The 21298-nt window shown below is 39.8% G+C and overlaps 1 protein-coding gene across 1 annotated transcript; it reads right to left on the bottom strand.

Annotated features, from left to right (window-relative positions):
- Positions 1-841: 841 nt before the first annotated feature.
- CA4 (carbonic anhydrase 4) lies at positions 842-20755 on the bottom strand. Its single transcript, XM_054209060.1, has 8 exons — positions 20613-20755; positions 9505-9558; positions 8541-8711; positions 5932-6089; positions 5108-5200; positions 4778-4841; positions 3656-3819; positions 842-2580 (listed from the first exon to the last, which is right to left on the bottom strand). The coding sequence occupies exons 1-8, from the start codon at positions 20668-20670 to the stop codon at positions 2392-2394; spliced, it is 951 nt and encodes a 316-aa protein (XP_054065035.1). The 5' UTR covers positions 20671-20755; the 3' UTR covers positions 842-2391.
- Positions 20756-21298: the final 543 nt, after the last annotated feature.

Raw genomic sequence — 21298 nt, 5'->3', positions numbered from 1 at the left:
ATCCTTAAGAGAGCTGCCTATGAAATGAGAATCACTTCATGAAATTATTAAACGATCTGAACGGAAAGGGATGGTGTGCTCTTATACATATTCCCAGCAGATGCAGGGAGCTTGTTTAATGCAAAAGGCATTGTTCTCAGTGGAGGCATCTTGAGGAGTGTTCACATCACTGGTCTTAACACAGGAGCTTCCAGGCCTACGGGACTTTTGTATGTGATTGTGCTGTTTGCTATGCTGCTTGTAAATCTTGAAAGAGTATTAAAACGTGAGCCTTTCAGAATACTTACATTTATTACATCTTGTAAAAACAAAGCATCTTTCTCTTAATTTCTTGATGCATTCTCTATTTGTGGGATGTTGAGGGATGTAATGGACATAGTTAACACAGAAGTGTTCAACAGATGGGCAAGTAGGCAACTGTTTATCCTGGTTAACTAACTAGCCAAGTGTTTGCACAGAGGTGAAGTTACACTGGGTAAACCCATGGTACCCTTCCCTTCATGGTAAGAAATCTGCCTGTCCTCCAGCTGACGGCTGTGTGTGTGCACCAGCTCTGCTGAGCAATTTTGCTATGTGCAGGTAAGAGCCTGATGGTCCATTGTGAAGTAAAAGCTCCAGAAGCCGCCTGGCACCAGAAACATCCCAATGTACTGCAAATCCCACCCTTCTCTCCCCCTGCCCCCCCTCCCCCCTCAAAATGCAAACCCAACCCTAAACGTTGTGAAGAAAATAGGAGAAGAAAAAATCCCATTCCTTTTCTGAATGAGTGTTGTGTGGATTCTCCTTCGGCAAGGATGAAAGAAATAAAAACTCAAGGCAATAAAAATAGAGGTCACTTAAACTTTAATCTTTCATTTATGTAGGTTTCTCAAAAGTTTTTCATTTAGCTAAAAATACAGTTAAAGTCTTAATCATTCCTCTAAACTTAAAAAGGTGAATTTGCTTTCCCATGTGGTTTTTGGAAGCTTATATTACTAATTGTTAAATATGAAAATAATTTTTCACTCTGCTTTTTCTCCTTTGGTGAGCTGTGGTTAGTCTCACTGCCATGATTTTCCTGAAAATGGCCACATAGCTGTAGCATAAAGTCATCTCTGCAAACATTGCCCTAAATAAAAAAAAATACAAGTCTGCTAATATGAAATCTTATTTTGGTCTGGCCGAAATCTAAAATTCTAAAAGAAGACGTGTTATATGGCAATAGACAAAGAAAACTGTTAGGTCTGTCTTCAGAGAGAGAACTGGAATAATATAAGGAAATCCCATTTCCCAATATATTGAGATTTTCTGTAAGTAATTAGGTAAGATCTGAAGAAATCAGTTCAAATCACAGTCTTCTTGGGAAAACTATGAATCTTAACCATATGTGAATATTTTACAGGAATGTCATTACACAAAAATAAGGGAGGGGGAAATTCATAGGGAAACGTTCATGCAGAAATGTTCAAGCTGAAATTTAAAAGCTTCTAAAATGGAAAGAGCCATTTCTTGAGCTGTCCCATTTTCTTAGGAAAATGAAAACTGTAAAGGATCACCAAAGTCTCATGCTTCAAATGCAGCCCTCCAAAGAGAGGGAATTCCCAAGAATGTGCAATTAATATATGTGGTTGAGCTTCCCTTTTTAGCACATGGTATCAGGCATGGGCATCCCAGGGAAAGACGCTGTACTACGCTGAATAAATAGGCTTAATAGAGAAACTTGAAATCCAGAATCAGTAGATCAGATGAAAGAAATCCAGTATCTTCATCTAAAAATTAATTTCAGATATTCTGAAGGAAGAAGAGGGGGTTTAGTACAGGTGAAATTTGTCACATATCCTTCACTACGTAGGATGACCCAGATGTTGCTCAATTGTGTGTGAGCGCTTTTTCTTTGCTCTGTGTTGTACCTTCATGTAGGGATGACAAGAATTACTCCATGTATTACTGTCTTCCTGATTTGCAGTGCTGAATGTAAACATATTCCAAGAAAAACCATTCATAGGCACTTAAGAACAGATTCCTCCATAGGTCCTCTGTATAGCTTGTAAAGTGTCCTTCCAGCGTTGTGTTAAAACTACAGGCTTGCAGATAAGCCATCCTAATGTTTTCTTTAAGTTTTGGTTTGTTTGTTTTTGTTTTTGTTTTTTTTTTTTAAGTTTGAATCTTCATAGCTTTATCTTACGGTTCCTTTGAATTCTTGCAATTTAGTGCAATGCGTTTAATTTTATATAAGAGCAGCAACAGAAGTCCTTGGTTAGTGTCTGGAGGAGGAAGAGGTTAAATTCTGTATTCAGATATGATTCATGAGTTGGTAGTTAGACAGAATACTTGATACAAAAACCCAACCGACCAGCAACAAAAAAAAAACGCCTCCAAAAAGCCCAGAACCTTGAATGAGGTGAGAAGTGTTCATTGGCAAAGAGAACTCAGGATGTACGTAAGCATCAGGACCAACATTAAAACCTTAGCAGTAGGCAGGAGGGTGCTGGCACTGGACCAGTACACCTTTCGTTCATTCAGAAACTGGACAGGCCGGAAATTTTCAACCATGTGAGTTGAGTTCTCCCCATCAAAGCGAACTGTTGAGAATTGAGAAATCTGCAGACGTTGAAGAAAGAATAGATCGTTAAATTCTTTTTCCATGGAACACTGGAAATTGTGATGTTATAAATCTGCAGTGCCTTACTCTGTGGCATTGTTTTGAACTGTATGGATGCATTAAACCCATCAGGAAACAATGTGATGGAGGCTTTTGCCAGAGGTCACCACCAGATGACTTCTTTTAGCCTTTGAAATCATGGGGACTTCCTTTCTGTGTGAGCCAAATGCTTTGTCCAGCTCAAGGACCTGGTTGCACCAGTCCTCTTGACGCACACAGTCCTGTCCTTGTCCATCATGTCACAGTGACACAAAGTAAGAGGACTAAGATTTCTTCCCTCTCTTCAAATTTCTAACTCACTGCTTCAGCAAGAAGCTGGCTCAGAGTGAGCAGATGCTCGCTCTTGTGTGCGGTGGTGTGCTGACTTGTGTATGGCTGAGCGTTGCCCTGTGACTGAAGTCGTCATGAGTACACTGCAGGCAGGGAACTAAAATACAGGTGCTGGCTCTTGGCCAGGCTGTGCCGGCCAGTAGTATTGCTGAGAGTCCACTCCAGGACATCAGAATGTTTTAATCGTGTACTCTGTCAGCTGAACAATCTGCATTTTAGAGGCAGCCATGATTCAGTCTCCTGTTCCTCTCTATGGGACTAAAATGGGTTGCTTAAACCTGATGCTGATAGTCTCAAAGTTTGCATTTTTAAGCATTCTGCTTTGATATCCTAATACTTACGACTACAGGAGAAAAGCAGTGAAATTTGGGGGTGAGCAGATGACTACAGTGGAAGTGCTGCTGACAAATCGCTGAGCTAGGTGTTTACCTGTGGGGATTTTTTGGCTTTCTTTTCACATCGTCATTTCCCCTTCCTTCCCCTTTCCTGCCATTTTTTGAGACATGATTTAATACGGTCAAAAACCTGGCACGTGTTTAGACTAATGCCAAGCAAGTGTGTGTGTCACAGGAACAAAGCAGCGGAGCAGCTAACAAGTCTGTGCTAAATCGTGTGAGTGAGCAGGCAGCTGAAGGGGCAAAATAACCATAAGCAGGCCCTTCAGGCTATCCCTCTGTGACTTACCTGCAGAACACTGAGTTCAATTGGCTTCTCAAATATCGTCCAGGTGACACCCTCGTGGCAGTCGGGAGTGGTGAGGGAGCCCTTGTACCGATAGTACCTTCTAAGGTCTTCCTCAGGTGGGAGAAGAGAACTCAGTGGCAGAGGCTCCATCTGTGCTGTTTGCCCTAGACAAGCCACGAGGAAATATTGCTTGGAACAAGCGTTGCTGCAGGGATTGTTCATATTTGTCTTCAAATGCGGCTGTTGCTCGTGGCTGTGTAAAGGCTCACCCCCTCGCACACTCCCCAGGCCGCCTGGGGCACTGCGCTGCTTGTGAGATCCCTGAGATACGAGACACGCGCACCTCTTGTGCTAACACCCTGCATGTTTTTCCCTCTCACTTTGCTTCCTCCTGCAGAAGCATGAATGCTCATTCTGGTTCTGGGGGTTTTCTTCACTGCAAACTAGATTTTTCTCCCACCTGCAATGCTCTGAGTGCAGGATAAACTAACCTTTTTCTTTTGGCTTTGACTTTCAAGTAACAATCTCTATTGTAATTAGAACAGGATTGGACCGTGAACTACCTGGACTGTGAACTACCTGTGCTCGAAATAAATATATAGAATAATAGAATCATTTAGGTTGGAAAAGACCTTTAAGATCATCAAATCCAACTCTTAACCTGTCACTGCCAAGTCCACCACTAAACCATGTCCCTAAGCACCAAGTTGGGCAGGAGTGTTGATCTGCTTGAGGGTAGGGAGGCTCTACAGAGGGATGTGGACAGGCTGGATCAATGGGCCGAGGCCAATGGCATGAGGTTCAACAAGGCCAACTGCCAGGTCCTGCACTTGGGTCACAACAACCCCATGAACACTACAGGCTTGGGGAAGAGTGTCTGGAGAGCTGCCCGGCGGAAAAGGACCTGGGGGTATTGGTCAACAGACAGCTGAATATGAGCCAGCAGTGTGCCCAGGTGGCCAAGAAGGCCAACAGTATCCTGGCCTGTGTCGGTAATAGTGTGGCCAGCAGGACTGGGGCAGTGACCATCCCCCTGTACTTGGCACCGGTGAGGCTGCACCTGGAGTACTGTGTTCAGTTTTGGGCCCATATGTTGCGTTTTGACCAACATAAGTGTCTTACCTTTGTATTCAATATTCTCCAATTCATTTATTAGAGCTGCATAGTTTTTATTTTCTTCTTCAACCTGAAATGCAAATATTTTGATTCCAAATCATGTATTTCTCAACAACTTGTTGCTTTAATTTCATTGTGAGTAAGGCAGAAAAGAACCACAAGGCTAAAAGACAACAGCAAGCAAAACGTAGAAAAGGGCAAAGGAACTAAGTGCTGGCACTGAATGCCTGCAGAAGACAGGGAGGCTTAGTTCTTGGACTACTGCAACATTAACACAATCACTCAGACAAATTGCTAGTAGATTTGAGATGGGCAATTAAAAATGTGGCTACCTACCTTTATAAAGAACGCTAACACAGCCACACCATCTGCATATTTCTTTGCTTCCGTTATATCCGAAACATCATCTCTTATGTGGACAACATGAAGCTGTAACACAACAGTCAAGGCCAATTATTTGCTCATTTTCCTCTACTCGCTTGCTGTCAGGGCAGCCTGGCTGTCTCTCTGCACCTACGCTGCAGCGGGGCCGGAGCTGCTTTGCTGCTCGCAGGCTGGGGACACAGAGCTCGAGGCCCTTGACCCGAGGCAGGAACTATGCAATAAATGGACTATCATTTGAAGCTTCATTTATCAAAAACGGTATCATTTCGTACATCTTCCCAGAAGGTGAGGTGCTCTGTGGGCTGCCGAACCCCCAATTTTCAGCCTGTGCAGTGGAACTGGCAGATTTTTACGTCATGGTTTGAAAGGGGGCTGGTTTCCTTCCACCAATCCATCTGTCTCAGCACCGGCGACTTGTCTTGCCTTGAAGAGAATATTTTTTTTTTTTTGTTGCATAGGCCAATTCATGGTTGCAGTCACAGAAATTAACATATCATCTGAATAAGCAGCGTGAGAGTGTAATTAGACTGTATAGACTTGGAAATATTTCTCCTCCCAAAAGGCTACAAAACTCCAGATTTGTTGTCTCTCCTGTGGCTTTGCTATGCCAAACTAGTGTGTTTTCCTGTGTGTTCTGGTTAGCGACCAACGTGTCCTTGGATCTTTATTTCCACTGTGGGGGTTTCACAGAACTAGCCAATAGATTTTGTGCAACAGTATCTTAAAAAGCTGGAGTTCTTGAATCAAAGCCATAACCCACAAACACTCTCACCTACCTCCATGGCTTGTTTTTCTCCGTCTATGCTGTGCTCTGACCCAGGAAAGTATTGCTGCCCATCTTGGACTCCCCAGTGCAAATGAAGTTCTATCGCCTTGTATTTTCTTTCCAGACCTCCACCTCCAATTTTAGGGGATGTGCTTAATGTTACTTTAACTGGGGGAAACAAAGAAGTAGTTTAAAAAAGTAATAATCAGATCATACGTTAATAGTATTTGAGAGTAGAGAGATGCGTGTTCTTGAGATGCAAGTTTATCCTAAACTTCTGGTTTGGTTTTTCATACCAAGCGTTCTGGCAGTTCAACTCTACAGAAGCTGAGCTCTTACAAAATGGTAACTGAGATTAACTTGAGACGAAAGGGCGAAATCACTGCCCACTTCCCAGTAATATGCAACAGCATTTGGACATCCCTCTGTGGCACAGCACTTGGAGCTTCTGTTCCCATTTCTACCTAGGATTTGCTCTGTGAACTTGACTGACTTGTCTAGAGCCTCACTTGCTGGAGTTACCCATTACTTCAGTTGAATAAATAATAATAAATAAAATATCTTTGACAATACTTGTTTCCCTTTGTAAAATGGAGGAAAAGGGCAGAGCACTACTTTGAATTGTTCCAGGATAAGGGTTTTGTAGACTTTTACGGCATCCGTTGACATATCCCTTGGAGTGTCATCAGTTAATTGCATTTTGAAGAAAACAGGGTAATAGGCTGTCTTTCCTTGATTGCACTGAGGGGATTTGTAGGGATTTGTTCACTGCCATTGTAACCCAGAGCTACTTATACCTTTCAGGAGATCCTATATTCCTTCTTGTCCAGAAGAACACCCTCTATCATAGTATTCTTTAAAGTAAATTTGATCACAATTTGTTTGGGTTTTAAGCATTGTTTTTATCTCCTATTGTCTGCATTGTAACGTTTGTTTGGGGCCGGGTTTAAAGATATTCTGTTTTAATTTAGAGTAGTGTTGCAACTTAAGCCTAAACATCTAGGTACTTATAGCTATTTAATGTGATGCTTGATCTGTTGCTAACAGCAAAACAAAATTTTCTTAGGAAATATTTTTCTAGCTATAAATCACCATCACTTCCTCTGCTTGAGACGTTTGCGATGTATTTTTAAAATTTACTTCTTAAGACCTCTACATTAAGCACAGTACTTTTCTTTCCATAGGAAAGGTTGTTTTGACCTGGATTGAAGCCCCAGAGATTTAATTTCTGCTCAGAATTCCAAATGAACTGGAAGCTTGCGTGAGTCATTTAGTTACTTTGCTTTTTTACCTGTAAATGGATGAGTAACTATCTTTGTTGGCTTTATTTATTCAGATCGTAGGACCTTTGAGACACTGACCTTTGCTATCTGCACATGATTGAACATAATGATCGTCTAATCTCATGTAGAGCTTCTAATTGCAGCTGTAATTTAAGTAAAAACAGTTTCAGGGTTGTACTCATTGTAGCACAGGAATTGGTTGCCCTCAGAAGGAAGAAATTTTAAAAGCCCAGGTTAGAAACCTAATCCTTTTGCATGGCTGGGAAAGATGAGGGTTCTGACCAATCCTTATGAATGTTAATTTTTGTGTCAAAGCCATCTCTATGCACAGCAACTGTAACAGGGAGATTCTGGACTATAATTCTGTAATGGGAAAGCCATTAACCCCCACACTAGAGAAAAGTCAAAATGTCTTTTTCTTATGGTTGGTCAAAATGCTGATCTTTTAAACTAGAACCTCTGGCTGTGAAAATCTACTTTCCTACCTTTCCATTTTAAGTTAGGAAAATATTTGCCACTTGCAACTTTCCATTTTAGGGATTTGGCAGTTAAAACAATCCATCTAAGGTTTTAAGAACACCTATAGATAATTAAAAAAAAAAAAGGATGACATATTTATTTTTAAAGTAATTTAGTGTAATATTGTTGAAGCATCATCATTAGCATTGCTTTTAGTGAAGAAAATGGAGGAAGTGAAACAGTGCTAAATTACTATTCACTGATTCATTGTTTACTGAATCAGTAAGTAGCAGATCAACAAGCTCACATTAGATTGCTTCCGCGTGCAGAGAAAACAGGTTGAAATCTGAGAAGATCTCAGCTCATCATTAAAGAACTGGTAAGACACCCATACTGCAAGCCACTGGTTGTATGACTTTCCCAGATTGTGGTGTTCTTCAGCAGAATTGTTTGTGCAGAAGCAAGAGTCAGAAAGGACGAGTCCAGAAATGAAGCATTAAGTTCCGCATTCAGCAGAAATTATATACCTCTGCCAAAACTTTTGTCTTAAACCCCTATACTCACCTGCCTCCTAGTCCTAGAGGTTCCCTAGACATCTCGAGTTCTCTTTCTGCATATGGAGAGACCCAATTTCTGCTGAGATGCACAAGGACCGTGTCCGGAATCCAAAAACTAGATAATTCCCACAAAGTTCCCAGAAGACCTTGGTTCAGACAATTTTGCTTCTGAAATTTAAGTGGGCTGTCTTATTTTTGCTTCCTTGCCTTTAAGTAGCAGTAATGATATCTAACACCTGGCCTAGGGCATGGAAGAACTGAACGGATGGTTCCAAGTGAAGGCACAAGTAACATAATAGTAAAAATTTGATAGTACTTGCCTGTATGTCCATTATTTTCTATCTTCCATTTTGAAGATCCCTTCACATCATATCCTTCAAAATTCAGTGGCTTAAGGTTTTTGTCATAAATGACATTTTTGGTGACAATATTGATAGGTGACTGTTTGTTTCCTTTGCAGGTGGCGTATGCAGTATACCATTGTCGAGGATCTATTTGAGGATGAAGAATATAATTGTTTTCTGTAGACTGTAAATTCTTGATAAAGCCAAACCACCAAACAGCCAATAGAGTCTTGCTTGGGAAATTGGAGACATCTTTGCAGGACAGGTCTTTGGATGTTGGAATTTAATACAGGAACTTTATTAGCATATCATTTTTTGTAGTTTTAGAAATATTAATATGTGTCAAGAATATTCTCTTAAGCTTAATAGGAATATATGCACATGTAAATGGCTGTAAAATAGAAAGTGAACTACCACTGAGGCTGGCTGAACTATAGAAACTACAGGAACTTGGAAACTATAACAAAAAAACAGGAGAAAGTGGTGCTGCCGGTGGTGGTGGTGCTGGGAGTGAAGTGCATTTTCATTTCACCCCGACTTGGTTCCAGGGAGGGCTGGGCAGGACACAGGGATGAGCAAGGGAACAAGCAGCCTAGGTGGATACTGCTGGTAAAACAAAAGGTGCAGTTGTAGGTAGAACATTAGGATTTTTCATAACTGTCCTTAAGAATTTAAATAGCTGTCTATACCCAGCTTGCTGGGATGATTACCTCTGGAGCACATTTAGAGTTATTCTTATATTTTTAGCATTATCCTTGGAGGAAACAAAATGAAGAGTTAGAACAAACACTGGTATCTTCAAAATAACCTTCTTTATGTATCCTTGCAGATAACACGATCAGTGTAGCATTAAACGCTGAGTTGTGTGTATTTTTGCCTTTTGCAAAACAGAAGAATCCAAACACTAATGTGATTGGAAAAATAAATTGTTTAGCAGTACCTTTACAAAGTGGCTGGTCGTGCTTCTGTGACTGATAGCACCAATGGACTCCAACTGAAAAAAAAAAAAAATCAGATGTTGAAAATTAGATTAATTAAAAGCTGTACAAATTGTGAAATGGATTTGCAACTTGTGATCCTCAGAGAGTGATAACTGGGCACGCAGTTTTGAGAACTTCTTAATTTTTTCTGCCTGATTTTATTAAAGTAAGATGTTTAATATCTTAAATATATAAACAACAAAGGCTGGTAAGAGGTGAGTGCTTCTGCTATAAAGTGTGGAGCACATCATCCAGCAAGCCTAGCTGGATTCTAATATCAAATAATTCAGAAGAGAACATAAAAATCCTGCAGTAGGCAACTCTGTTACTCTCTCGATCTCCTTCTGGTCTTGAATGAATCAGTTTACGCCTGTTAATATCCCTTCCAAAAAGTGTGCTAGTGTGAAATAGTAGAACTCTGGAAGGGTTGCAGCTCTAAATAATTTGTTTTGAAACTTTGCCTTCAGCAACTTCTTCTGGAAAAAGTTCCACATCTGAATATATGTAGTGTTAAAATAAACTTCCTTTTATCAGTTCTGTACTTGTCATCCTTTCATATACTTGTAAATTTACTTATGCAAGATGCCTTATCTCAGTCTGTTCCAGGAAGTATTTTAAAGATTACTTAATGCAACAAGGAATTTTAAGAAATGAAGGATCTCATTTCCCAAAAGGAATGAAGAATCCTCATTCTAACTCAGCTGTGATCCCACACAGATGGTTGAAAAATTTTTCAATAGAACATCTTAATCTTGCTTTTTCATTGTCAGAAGAAATGTGAAATTCAGAGGAAGAGAGCTGGCTTAACTTATGTATGTGTTGATCTAGTCAGAAAAGTGAGGACTATTTTGTTTATTGCAGCATGCTTCAATGGTTGTTTATAATAGTAATAAAGTTTAAATGGACTTTAACAGGAATAATTCTCTTTGGTGATTTAACTTTGATCAATAACAATTCGAAACCTCTTATAATCATGATTAATACTATAGGTTTTTTTTGCCTATGTTTAGTAAATTATAGACATTTTAATAAATGGCTAATCAATTTTTAGGGATTATTATGGAGGAGTCCTGTCATTAGATTGCTAATTATCATAATTTATACCCTTTTATAACACATCTGTTGGAAGGCTCATAACTGCTTTTAACACCTTTATTTTCATATCAGTAACCTAGAAATACCATTCAATTTATTAAGTATTTAGAAGTTATAAATAGAATCTTGATATAAAATGTGGCTAGCTGTAATAACAGATGGAGACTTGGGTGAGCTTGTGGCAATTAATATAATCTTGAAAAAATGATACTGTTTTAGTTCACCTCACTCAAAAATTGAACTCATGCTGAAAACTATAAATAATGTTGACTCACTTTCCAGCTTAGCAAATGTTTAGTAACATTGATAAGAAAAGTAAACAATATTGCTACGTTCGTATTGTAAGAACTGTATTTCTGTTAATATTTTGTAATTATAAAAAAATTGTTTTTGACAAGGTTGAGTTTTTCTGACACTCTTCTAAACATACACAAAACTTAGCTTTAGGACCTGCCATTTCTAAAATTGATCATTGCGGTTTTTTTCAGGCCTGTGTACACAAGACAGCAGCCAGACCCCCAGCAGCACTGAGCGACTTCCCATCTTCCCTGGGAAACAGCAGAACCACAAGTTCCAAGCACAGAATGTCACCAATGCCTTAATCGATATTTTAATCAATAAATGCCTAGCCAACACCAGGTAAGCCAATCTTCACAATGTGTAATGTGTTAGTGTTTGCATGGATGAATGACTACAGACGTATTTTTGGCAACTGCTCTAGCCCAGTGGTCAGTATATGCTTTAATAATGGCTGCACCAGCACCCTGTGGTTGGGAGCGGTCTTTCTTCCCAAGTTACATGTGCGTGAGCCTTCAAGAGAGAAAGTGCTGCACTGTGGGAATAACCTGGACACAAATATTGAAAGGTGGTAGCATGTATGAGACATGAGAAGATAGTTACCTGTAAAGCTTTGGTCTCAAAATCTTTGGGATGTGAGTTAAACCGGAGAGGAAAGTTGTCAGGTGAGAAATCAAGGTCGGCTGAGGTATTCCGGTCTATTTACTGTAAATTCTTGGAACAAGGTCTACTGTTCTGGGTTTGTATAGTGCCTTGCACAATGGGAGGGTGATCATGACTTAGACATCAAAGCATTACTGTAATGCAAATCAAATTTTACGGTTGATATGATTCACAATTAGGAGTAAGCGCAGCATGTTCATTTTTCATTGGGTGCAAGGTTGTGGAGCTTTTAGACCATGAGCATAGAACCATGAAAGTCAAAGATGATCACACGAAATGCTGAAGGATGGTAAATATCGCCAAATTATAGTGTCAGTGGTCCTGATATAGTGTCTCTGTACCAGAGGAGTGAAATGGAAGTCGATTTTGGAGCCTTTCATTGCTGAATCTGAATCCAACCCTTCTCAAACAAAGCAACCCCTGATTTTTTGCTGAGAGGTGTTTGGCAGGTTCTCTCAAATAAGCTTGTGGGTTTCAGTCACATCTTAGTAGATCGACCTATGAGCACATTAACACACTGCCTGCACATCAACATGATGGGGAGAAAAAGTTCAAAAAAGGAATATAAAAAAAATCTATTCCTCAGGCAGCTACTGCTGCCCTTACATCCAGCACTCATGAGTATTCTTCCCTTCTTCTGTCAAACATAACATACACCAAATAATCAACGTCTAATTTTTGAAAGCTTTCTGCAGAATTCCTAATGTCTACAAACTAACAAAGAATTACTGTTTTTCTATCAAGTAGTTATCACAGTTGCGGTTTAGAAAGTTGGCTGGTATCAGTGAAGTAGAACAGGATATAAATTCAGCAATTCATAAGGAAAAAGTCCTTAAAGCTGTTAAACCTTAAACAATGAGCTAATTAAACATTGCAGAATGCCTGAGCAAACAATGAATTGATGTTTATTGTGAATTAGGGTGGGTTTTTTTTGGTGGTAATGTAACATTTGCTGGTGGTAATGTAACATTAGAGAACAGGATCTTTTGTGTAGATACTGCTCAGGAGGAACCAAGCTGCCATATCCTGTGTCACAAGAAAAATTTGCATTTGTATTTGATTTGAGTGAGGTGTGATTTCTCCCTACATTATAGGGACCTTGCGTTTACAATGGTCCTTTTTTCCCCCTGGGCTTAATGGTTTTATTTCTGAAGCAAGAAGGAAAGATACTTGTCACATCCAGTCTGTTGTCTGTGGTCTTGGGTATGATTATGCCCTAAAGTATGTTGTCTAGTCTAGTTTTAATTGTCTGAGCGGCTCCTGCCACTTCCCTTAGGAGACTTTTCCACAGTTTATTAGCCTTCACTATCAGGAAATGTTTCCTGTTTAATAACTTACATTTTCCATTTGCTTATCTGCATCCCATCACTCCTAGAAATATCACTGAACCACCCTAAACAATTCTTTTCCCTCCTGGTGTTTACAGCATTCAAATAGTTCCTTCATAATCTGTAAATCCTGTTCTTGCTTCATCCATCCTTTGTCCCATCTCTTGACAATGTGCCTTTCACCTTTCCACCATTTCCACGCCAAAGTCTTTCACCTCCCTTTCTCTGAAGCTTCTTTCCTACAGGGACTCAGTACATGTCAGATCTCATCCTGTGGTCCTCTCACCCGACTGCTCTTTTGATCAAACCTCAGCTCCCCCATTCCCCTTCCTGTTGTTTATTTTATTGTCCAGAAAAATACAGCAGAACATGTTTGGGTTTTTTGGTGTTTTTTTGTTCATTTTTGTAGTTGAGGTGCTGAAACCATTGCTGGGATATGAGATGCCCTGGAGGGTTTCACAGCTTACTCCCATACCGTGCTGGTACATGTGAGTTAAGCCATGAGTATCCACGCTTTGCTCGGGATAGTATTAGATACTAGCCAGGATTTCCAAAAGCTCTTTGCCTAACTGGCATTAAATAGAGATATTTGCGATGTCGTCACTGTTGGAAATAATATAATTCAGTATACATATATGCCTGGACTTAGAAATGCTATATTATCAACTGTATCTGATTCTTGCATTCTATTATGGATTCTTGATTTAAGTGGTGATGCACCTTATCATAGGTGTCACCTTGACTTCACTGTGTTTTAATTTAGAGTGGGGCTGAACTGGGCTGAAGGCCTCTTCTTCCTTCGCAAAGTTCAAGACAGTTAAATTTAGGGAGTCTCTCTTGGCAAGTAAGCAGTCCTACTTATCTCTGTTTCTTCCTTGTCAAATTTACAACTGGTTTCCTGACCAAAGCTGTTTCTTGGCACCAAAATAGCTGGAAAACAATACAATTACGTATTGTTTTCATTTTATTGTAAATGTTTTTGATTGTTTTAGCTATCAAGCCTAGCTTGGAAACTTGAGGTAAAAATTCCTTCAGTTGAGAACTCCCTCTTCTGTTCACTTAGGCAGCTGGATGGAGGACGGTGCTTCTGGCTGGAAGCCAGGATGTTAGCAGTTTGCCAGTGTGCTATTGTGTGATCTAGGAAAAGACCCTTAAGCTCTTTGGACCATGGTCAGATTGCCTGAATTCCATAAAAGTTCCTAAATCTACTTTGTCCTACTTGTTCCCCGCTTACTGCCCTACTTGGAGCTGCCGAGCTGCTGCTTGGAAACCTGCATCTCCTCTGACTCAGTGCCGCGAGACAGGTGGTATTCAGGCTAGCTGAAAAGTGCCCCTTTCATTTGACAAACCACACAAAAGAGTTCCTAAAACAGGTTTTTTCCTACTGGATAAAGTGGTTGGAAATCTATTAATTTTATATGTTGACAGTTACCTGTTTTTATTAACTATATTTATCTCTTAAAGTGTGAATGACCTTTATGCCACTGAAGGCTGAAGTACTGAGACAGTAAGAATACCCTCTGTTGCTTTTTAGTTAAAATCCCTTCTCTCTCTTTCACTGACTGACACCTTTGTTTGCCCCTTTAGATCTCTTGTCACCCTCTTTCAGCCGTGTCCTTGCTGGCAATTCGTTGTTTTCTGCGACACAGCTGATAGTGCTTCTACTGCACCGCCGCTTTTCAGAAAGCCCAGGCTGCCCTGAATGTCATAGTTCTCGTTACTGCTCTATTGTCCACCGGTTTCAAATCCATCCCTAAAATCTGTTGTAACGGCCAGCTTTGGAGCAGAGTGAAGGCCGGCCTTCTCTATGAAAATGGCAAAAGCTAGTTTTGCATGCAGTCTATTTTTAGCTTTAGTTTGTGCGGGGCTCATTCTATTTTTAGCTTGCTTTGTGAAACTTATTATCTTTAGTACAAAAGACAAAGCAACTTAAAAGCAAGTGGAATCTAAGTCTGTCTTTCTAATTAATGAGATTGCTGAACATGAACTGAGCATATACACGTAAGTCTATTTATATATTCTTAAGTGTTACACATCCTCAGGAAGTCCTGATCAACTACTTTGACAGGCAAAATCAGTTCCAAATGTTTATTTCTGGATTTGTGTATCTCTAATCATGTAAAAACAAGTGTTTGTGATCATTCCTATCTCTTCTATTCACTTTTACCTGGAAATTTTATTTTTCATAATGATATGCATTTGTATGTTATGTACGTTCCAAGCTATTATGGGGAGTTAGCCTTGAAAATAAGCTTTATTATTGTAGTAGTGAAGCATTACAAGTAACCATATCTGATTTGAGCATAGTGTTTATAATTTGCACATGTATACATAAATCACATGCTTAATGAGATCTTTGACTGTAACACATATAAACTAAAGGAAAAATCCAAGGAGGTTGGAGGATTCTAGATATGCCCTATAAACAACTGCAAACTACTTCCTTTGTATCAGAGAGTGAGGACAATGTTTTTAGCTGTGACCTGTGATACTGTCGTAGCCTCTGTCATATATGTGTGTCCTCATAAATTTGCTGTATCAAAGAAAGAAGCTGACCTTTAACAAAAAACGAGTATCCAGGGCTAAGGTGATGTGCTTCTGTGGGATATTTTGCTTTGCTTTACAACAAAGGCAGTGTCAAAATTCAGAAATCCTTTTTTTAGTATTTTTAAAATTTAATTCAAACAAATGACTTTGTGGCTTTACTGTCCCTTTGTAGTCTTCTGTGCTGGGTTTATGATAACCGATCCTATGGCTAGACATGGGACTAAAAATCTAATAACAGGCCATTGGATACATTCTGCAGCATAATAAAGCCTCTCCTGCAATGCCACAGAGGGGAAAAAAGCCTGTTTGCATGGAGACAAACACCCCATTGCGGAACTGGACCTTGCAACATGTCTTGAAGACCTAAAGGTTTGTGCTGGTTATTTGGACAGCTAAAAGAATGGGGTTTCTCAGCAGTACCTGCCTCTGAAACTGCTCTTCTGCTTCCAGTCTTCAAAATCTAAATGTAAGGGCTAAGAGAAATCATGACTCCATTTTTCTTAAGTATCACAGTGCACAACTTGCAGCATATAAGGGATATTCCAGTTCTTACGCTGATATCTCTTGCTATAGGAGAAAGGAGAGTAATTGTTAAACTCAAGTAATGTCCCTTGTCACCTGCATGTCGTTCCTATGTATGGCTTCTACCATGCATCTTCCCTTCCCCCAGAGCTGAAAGCACCCTGGCTTGGCTGCTGGAGAAGGACGAGGTGATGCAGCACATTGCAGTTCTGCATGAGGTCAGCTAAACAAATTGATGACAATGTAGTGTACTCACGCTAGTCAGGCTGATCCTTAAATGGAGCATCAATAATGTGATTGGGTCCACTGTGTACATGGAAAATTGCCTACTGCTTGCATGTTGCCAGAAGCAGGCTGCAAACTAGTGAACGAGGGTTTTTGAGCTTGGCACTGTGATGCTCTTGGATGCATCAGCCTAGTAAAAAATGTCTGCTCAAGAACCTCGATGCTGATCACGGCATCACATAGGTGTATGCTGCCTTAGGCGCAGCGTAGATAAACCCAAGCAGGATTCATCTCACGTGTGACGGCAGTCGTTCGTCAGTACATGCTATGTGCAATCACGCTGCAGCGGTTCAGAAGTCGTGCACGGGGATGAGGGGCAGTTGTTGGATTCATATGTGGTGGAGATAGCAGAGGTGATCTTATAATGCTTACATGTGTAATTCTTTAAGAGAATTCAGGATCTGCAGATGAATGTAGATTACAGCAAGGTGTGACTGCACAGTATATATTCTTGAATAACTTCACACATAGACTAATGTGAAGAGAATCAAGGCATTCCTGTTCTGACACAAATTTATCCGTTTGTGCAACACTGATGCATCTGGATGCCATGCCTGGCAGGCTACAGAAATGTAAGAAGTTAAAAACATTTCCAAGTTTATTCCATATATGACTCTAATACTGTCTTGTAGCTGCCTTTCAGGAGTCTTCCAGTGACACACAGTGTTGTTTCTTTGCCTGCTGGGCAAAGGGAACCAACTCTGCCTCCCAAAATGAAACAGGCTGTTACAGCTAACTGAAGAGCTGCTTTCTGGCTCCACTCTCTCACCTGCTGCTCTGCCACAAGCACTTTTCTGTCTTTTGCTGAATTTTAGTATCAAAGAGAGAGTGAGAATGAAGTTACACAGCCTTACCACGTTGTGCCTTTATCGTAAGCTGTGGAAGGAAGTAAGTGTACTCTGAGATTACAGGATTTGCATCCTTACGTATCCTGGTCAAGCAGTCTGTGTCCACTCTTCTCTCAGTTATAAACCCCCTCCATGTAGGCCAAATATGACAGTGATGAAACCTCTGTTCACCATAACAGTCCCTCTTACGGAGCTCGTTTGCTAAAATTTAATTGCAGGATCCATGTTTAATGGGGAAGTTAATGAATAAAAAAATTACAGTGTTTCAAAGATTTAAGCACAAAGCGCTGTTACTGGTCCAGCACAGATGATAAAGCTAGAAAATTCTCTGCTGCCTGAAGCCTCGTGCAGTTTCCGCAGCCGTATGAGGGGGACAGCACAGAGCAGCACCAGTGGGTATCTCTCGCTCTCAGTGCACACTCAGCAACCTGACAAATGTGAGCTCTTGTTTCTTCTTGCATACAGTGGACCTGACAATGACAGCACACGCTGATATGTACGGATGATGGCAGGCAGACTCACACAAGCCTTTAAATCTATTTTGGCAGCTTGAATGATTACACGGAAGAAAGAGAAGGAAGCCCTAAGCAATATATCCTGCATAAAGATGATGATTTGAGGTCCAAATTCTGTCTGCACTGAGATAGCTGTGGTAACTACTTTGAGATAATGTCAGCTTGTCAGCTGTATTCACTCGTTTGTTGGATTAGGTGGCTGGAGAGAGGAAAATTCAGGTAATCCCTATTTCCTAAAGAACCTATGGATTACTGCCTAAAGCAGCTATGTTTTACTGCCTTTTCTGTGTGTTCTAGGTCTTATTAGGCATTTCTAGGCAGTTATTACTCTTCTTTCTTAAACAACGGAAAATGCAACTTTTCATCCCAGAGTGTATGTGAGTGCATCTGCATCCCAATGTGTGTGCAGTCTATACCATTAGAAGTGGCAATGGAAGAAGTTAAAGCATTTCTTTTTATGCTCCTTATAGAGATATCAGGTATGCTTTGTATTTAAAGGTGCTGAGGAAATATCAGACTGATAATCAGTGCTGATAATAACAGTGCCAGCACTGTCATGTAAATTTTATATTTGTGAAAGTTGAAAGTATGTAAGTAGAAATATAGAAAATTAGAGGAATCACGTTCTATCGTGCATCTGTCTTTTGGAGCACTAGAGCAGGGACTGTAGGAGAAAGTCTTCTCGTGGCTGAGTTCTAGTCTGTGATAAAGAAAAAGGTTCAAACATGCTGGGGTTCATTCCATTCCTCTTAAAGAAAATTATTTTTCAGTAACACATGGAGTTTGCTGCAACCCCACTACAAAGCGTCTAGATGGATGTATATCGTGGTCCTCTACAATTGCTGTTCTCTGGATGACACCAGACTGAATCTATCATTAATAAAAGCTCTCTCTCAAAAGGTTTGGAATATTCCTGTTGGAACATTGCAGACCTTTTGCCTTTCTTCTGCCTGTCTAATAGCACTACCAGGGGGTCACTGATCTCTCAGAGGAATCAAGCAAGCCATTTGAGGTGCATCAGTGCAGCTATTAATGGAATGTGCTAACTGAGATACATATAAGTTGGTGGACAGAGATCCAGGCTAGAATGCTCTCCCCTCCTGGTGCTGGTGGCTGCACCAATGTGCCTCTGTTTCCCTTTTGTAGGATGAGGATAATGAAGCTTGCTTCTTTATAAAGCCCTGCAAGGACTATTAGTAATCATTTTAAAACATAGGTGCTATGATATTAAGACAGCTCAAGGCTGAATGCAATTTGAAATATTAGCAATCAGTCATATTGACTATTTGAGTGTAGTGAATTATGAGGCTGCCCTGGTGGAGGTGCCTTAAATGAGCTGGTAAGTGGATATCACTCAACCTAGTTCTGAAAAGTGGTCAGATAGAAATGAAATCCTTACTTTTTTAAAACTATACCTTCCAAATATAACAAAAAAGTAGTATAAACTGATTCTAAAACATTGAGGTTTCTTGAAATGTTTAGCCTTTAACTCGGCATAATGTATCCTGTGAAGCTGCTACCTGAGGGAAAGGTTTGGAAAAGAAGATGGGGAGGAGAGTGTGTTTCTTCTGCATTAATGATGGTGTAGTTTGCCTCTACACTCAGAGAAGAAAGTGGGAATAATCATGCTTGGGAAAAAAAGCAACAAAAATATTATATGCATTCCCTGTCTTACTTTCAACTGTTAAAGCACTAATTACTAACACTAATCTAATAAAAGCCCATAAGGGTTTTTTAAATAGTCTTTCAAGATCCTGTAATAAATCCCTCAATAGAGCAGTAAATTTAGCCAAGTGTTAAATAGTCAGTAATCAATATCAAGCAAACACTAGTTGTACACTTAGGAAGAGCAAAGGTTCTTTGTGTTTCTGTTTCCCTGTACTGCATGTGGGCAGCCTCCAGAGACAGAATGCCTACAAAATACAGACTGAAGAAGAGGGAAGGTATTTGAATTGTTCGGTAAGAATCTGGAAAAGGCAAGCTATGAGTCATAGATATGGAGAATTAATTTAAGAACAGAGAAATAGAATGCGGGGAAACACCCCCATTTCCCCAGCGCTCAGGCTGTGCTCCTTAAGGCACTTTCTGAGCACTTCAGACCTCTGTTACTTTAAGTCTGGCAACTGAACCTTGATCTGCTTTAAAACCGTGTCCCTTTAATAGGCTCTTGGTGCAGTCCTTCCCTCTGACACCTCTGATAATATTGTATCTCTTTTTCTCTTTTTTTTCTTAATGCAGTCTAGTCTAGTTCAGAGCAAACAATAGACCCTTCATTACTATTAAGAACTGCAGTGTTTATCTTTAATTTTGAGGCTGTGTGCTGATATTTACATTGGAAAGGTGATTTATTCAGTTATAGCATTGCTGATCTAATAGAAGCATAAAAATACCTTCTGCATTTTTCAATACTAATTATAGACCGCTATTTAATCTAGTCATTGTAAGTGCATAGTGTACTTATGTACATAGTGCACAGAGTGCAAAAATAGGTGGATCTGCCGGGCTAATGCAGCAAAGACATATTGTTCTTTCTTTCTCAGCAGGCAACCATAAGATTTTCATCTTATATCATAAATTGCAAAGCAATATGTGTAGAAGACTAAAACAAGCTATTTGAAATATTAAGACGTTTACAGATAAAGAAATTCTATTTTGATTTTTTAAATTTACATATATAATTAACTATAGAGATCAAGTCAAACCTCATTGATTTTTCTTGGAGGAGGAAGGCAACCAGAATCTCTAAAGGTGAAAAAAAAAAACCAACCCCACTCTTTCATTCATGAGAAAAGTGCATACTTGATATTTTACCACAGATAATAAAAGGCAAAGAAATATAGAAAACATTCTCCATTTTTTCATATAAAAGAATTAGAGAGTCTGTACTGTATGTACTGATACTCAGAAACAAAACATAAATAAAAGTAACCTTGGTACATGGGGTTAGAAAGAGCAGGCAAGGACTTACCTAATGCCTCTGTCTTGAGAATGTGCAGAGAGAACAGAACAAGGAACAGCAATTCCATTATCTATTTTAAATAGGCTCAGTGTTGAAACCAGAATTGATTAGACTTCTTAGTATGTGATCATATTTCTGCTCTCAGTTTTATACTGGAGTAAGTAGTCCTGGACAGACCTGAAAGCCATAGCCAGGAAGGTGAACTCCTCCCCTTTGTAATTCCTCCAGATTTACCCTACTCCTCATTTGCCTAAATTTATTCATTTCTCCAAAAATGAATGGCAAAAGGAATAAGGTTTATCTAGCACTGAGCAAGTAGCCTGTGGTGAATAACTGATACTTTGCAGCCTGTGCACATTTAGTAACTTATTACTAAAATGCTACATTTTTATTTACTGGTAGCTATTTTTTCTGACAGCCCACATGACATTTGATTAGCTGTGAACGTGTGTGTTAAGGTTAATGTTTTGTTTCAAAAAAACCCAGTGAAACAAACAAAAACCCAACTCCCTCACCCCCCCATCCCTACCCTGCAGCCTCCAAACAGTTGCTCAGGGTTGGGGTAGATTTGTGAGATGAAAATGGGACTTCTGTGTGCAGTAACAAGAAATGTGGCATACCAAAGCCTTACTTATATATACTTTTGCACTTAGTGAATTAACTGAGAGTACATTTTTTGTTTGTTTGCTTGTTTG

The sequence above is a fragment of the Rissa tridactyla genome, chromosome 7 (assembly GCF_028500815.1).
Source record: "Rissa tridactyla isolate bRisTri1 chromosome 7, bRisTri1.patW.cur.20221130, whole genome shotgun sequence".
NCBI classification, from domain to species: domain Eukaryota; kingdom Metazoa; phylum Chordata; class Aves; order Charadriiformes; family Laridae; genus Rissa; species Rissa tridactyla.
The sequence above is the reverse complement of the archived record's forward strand: the minus strand, read 5'-3'. Positions and strand labels throughout refer to the sequence as shown.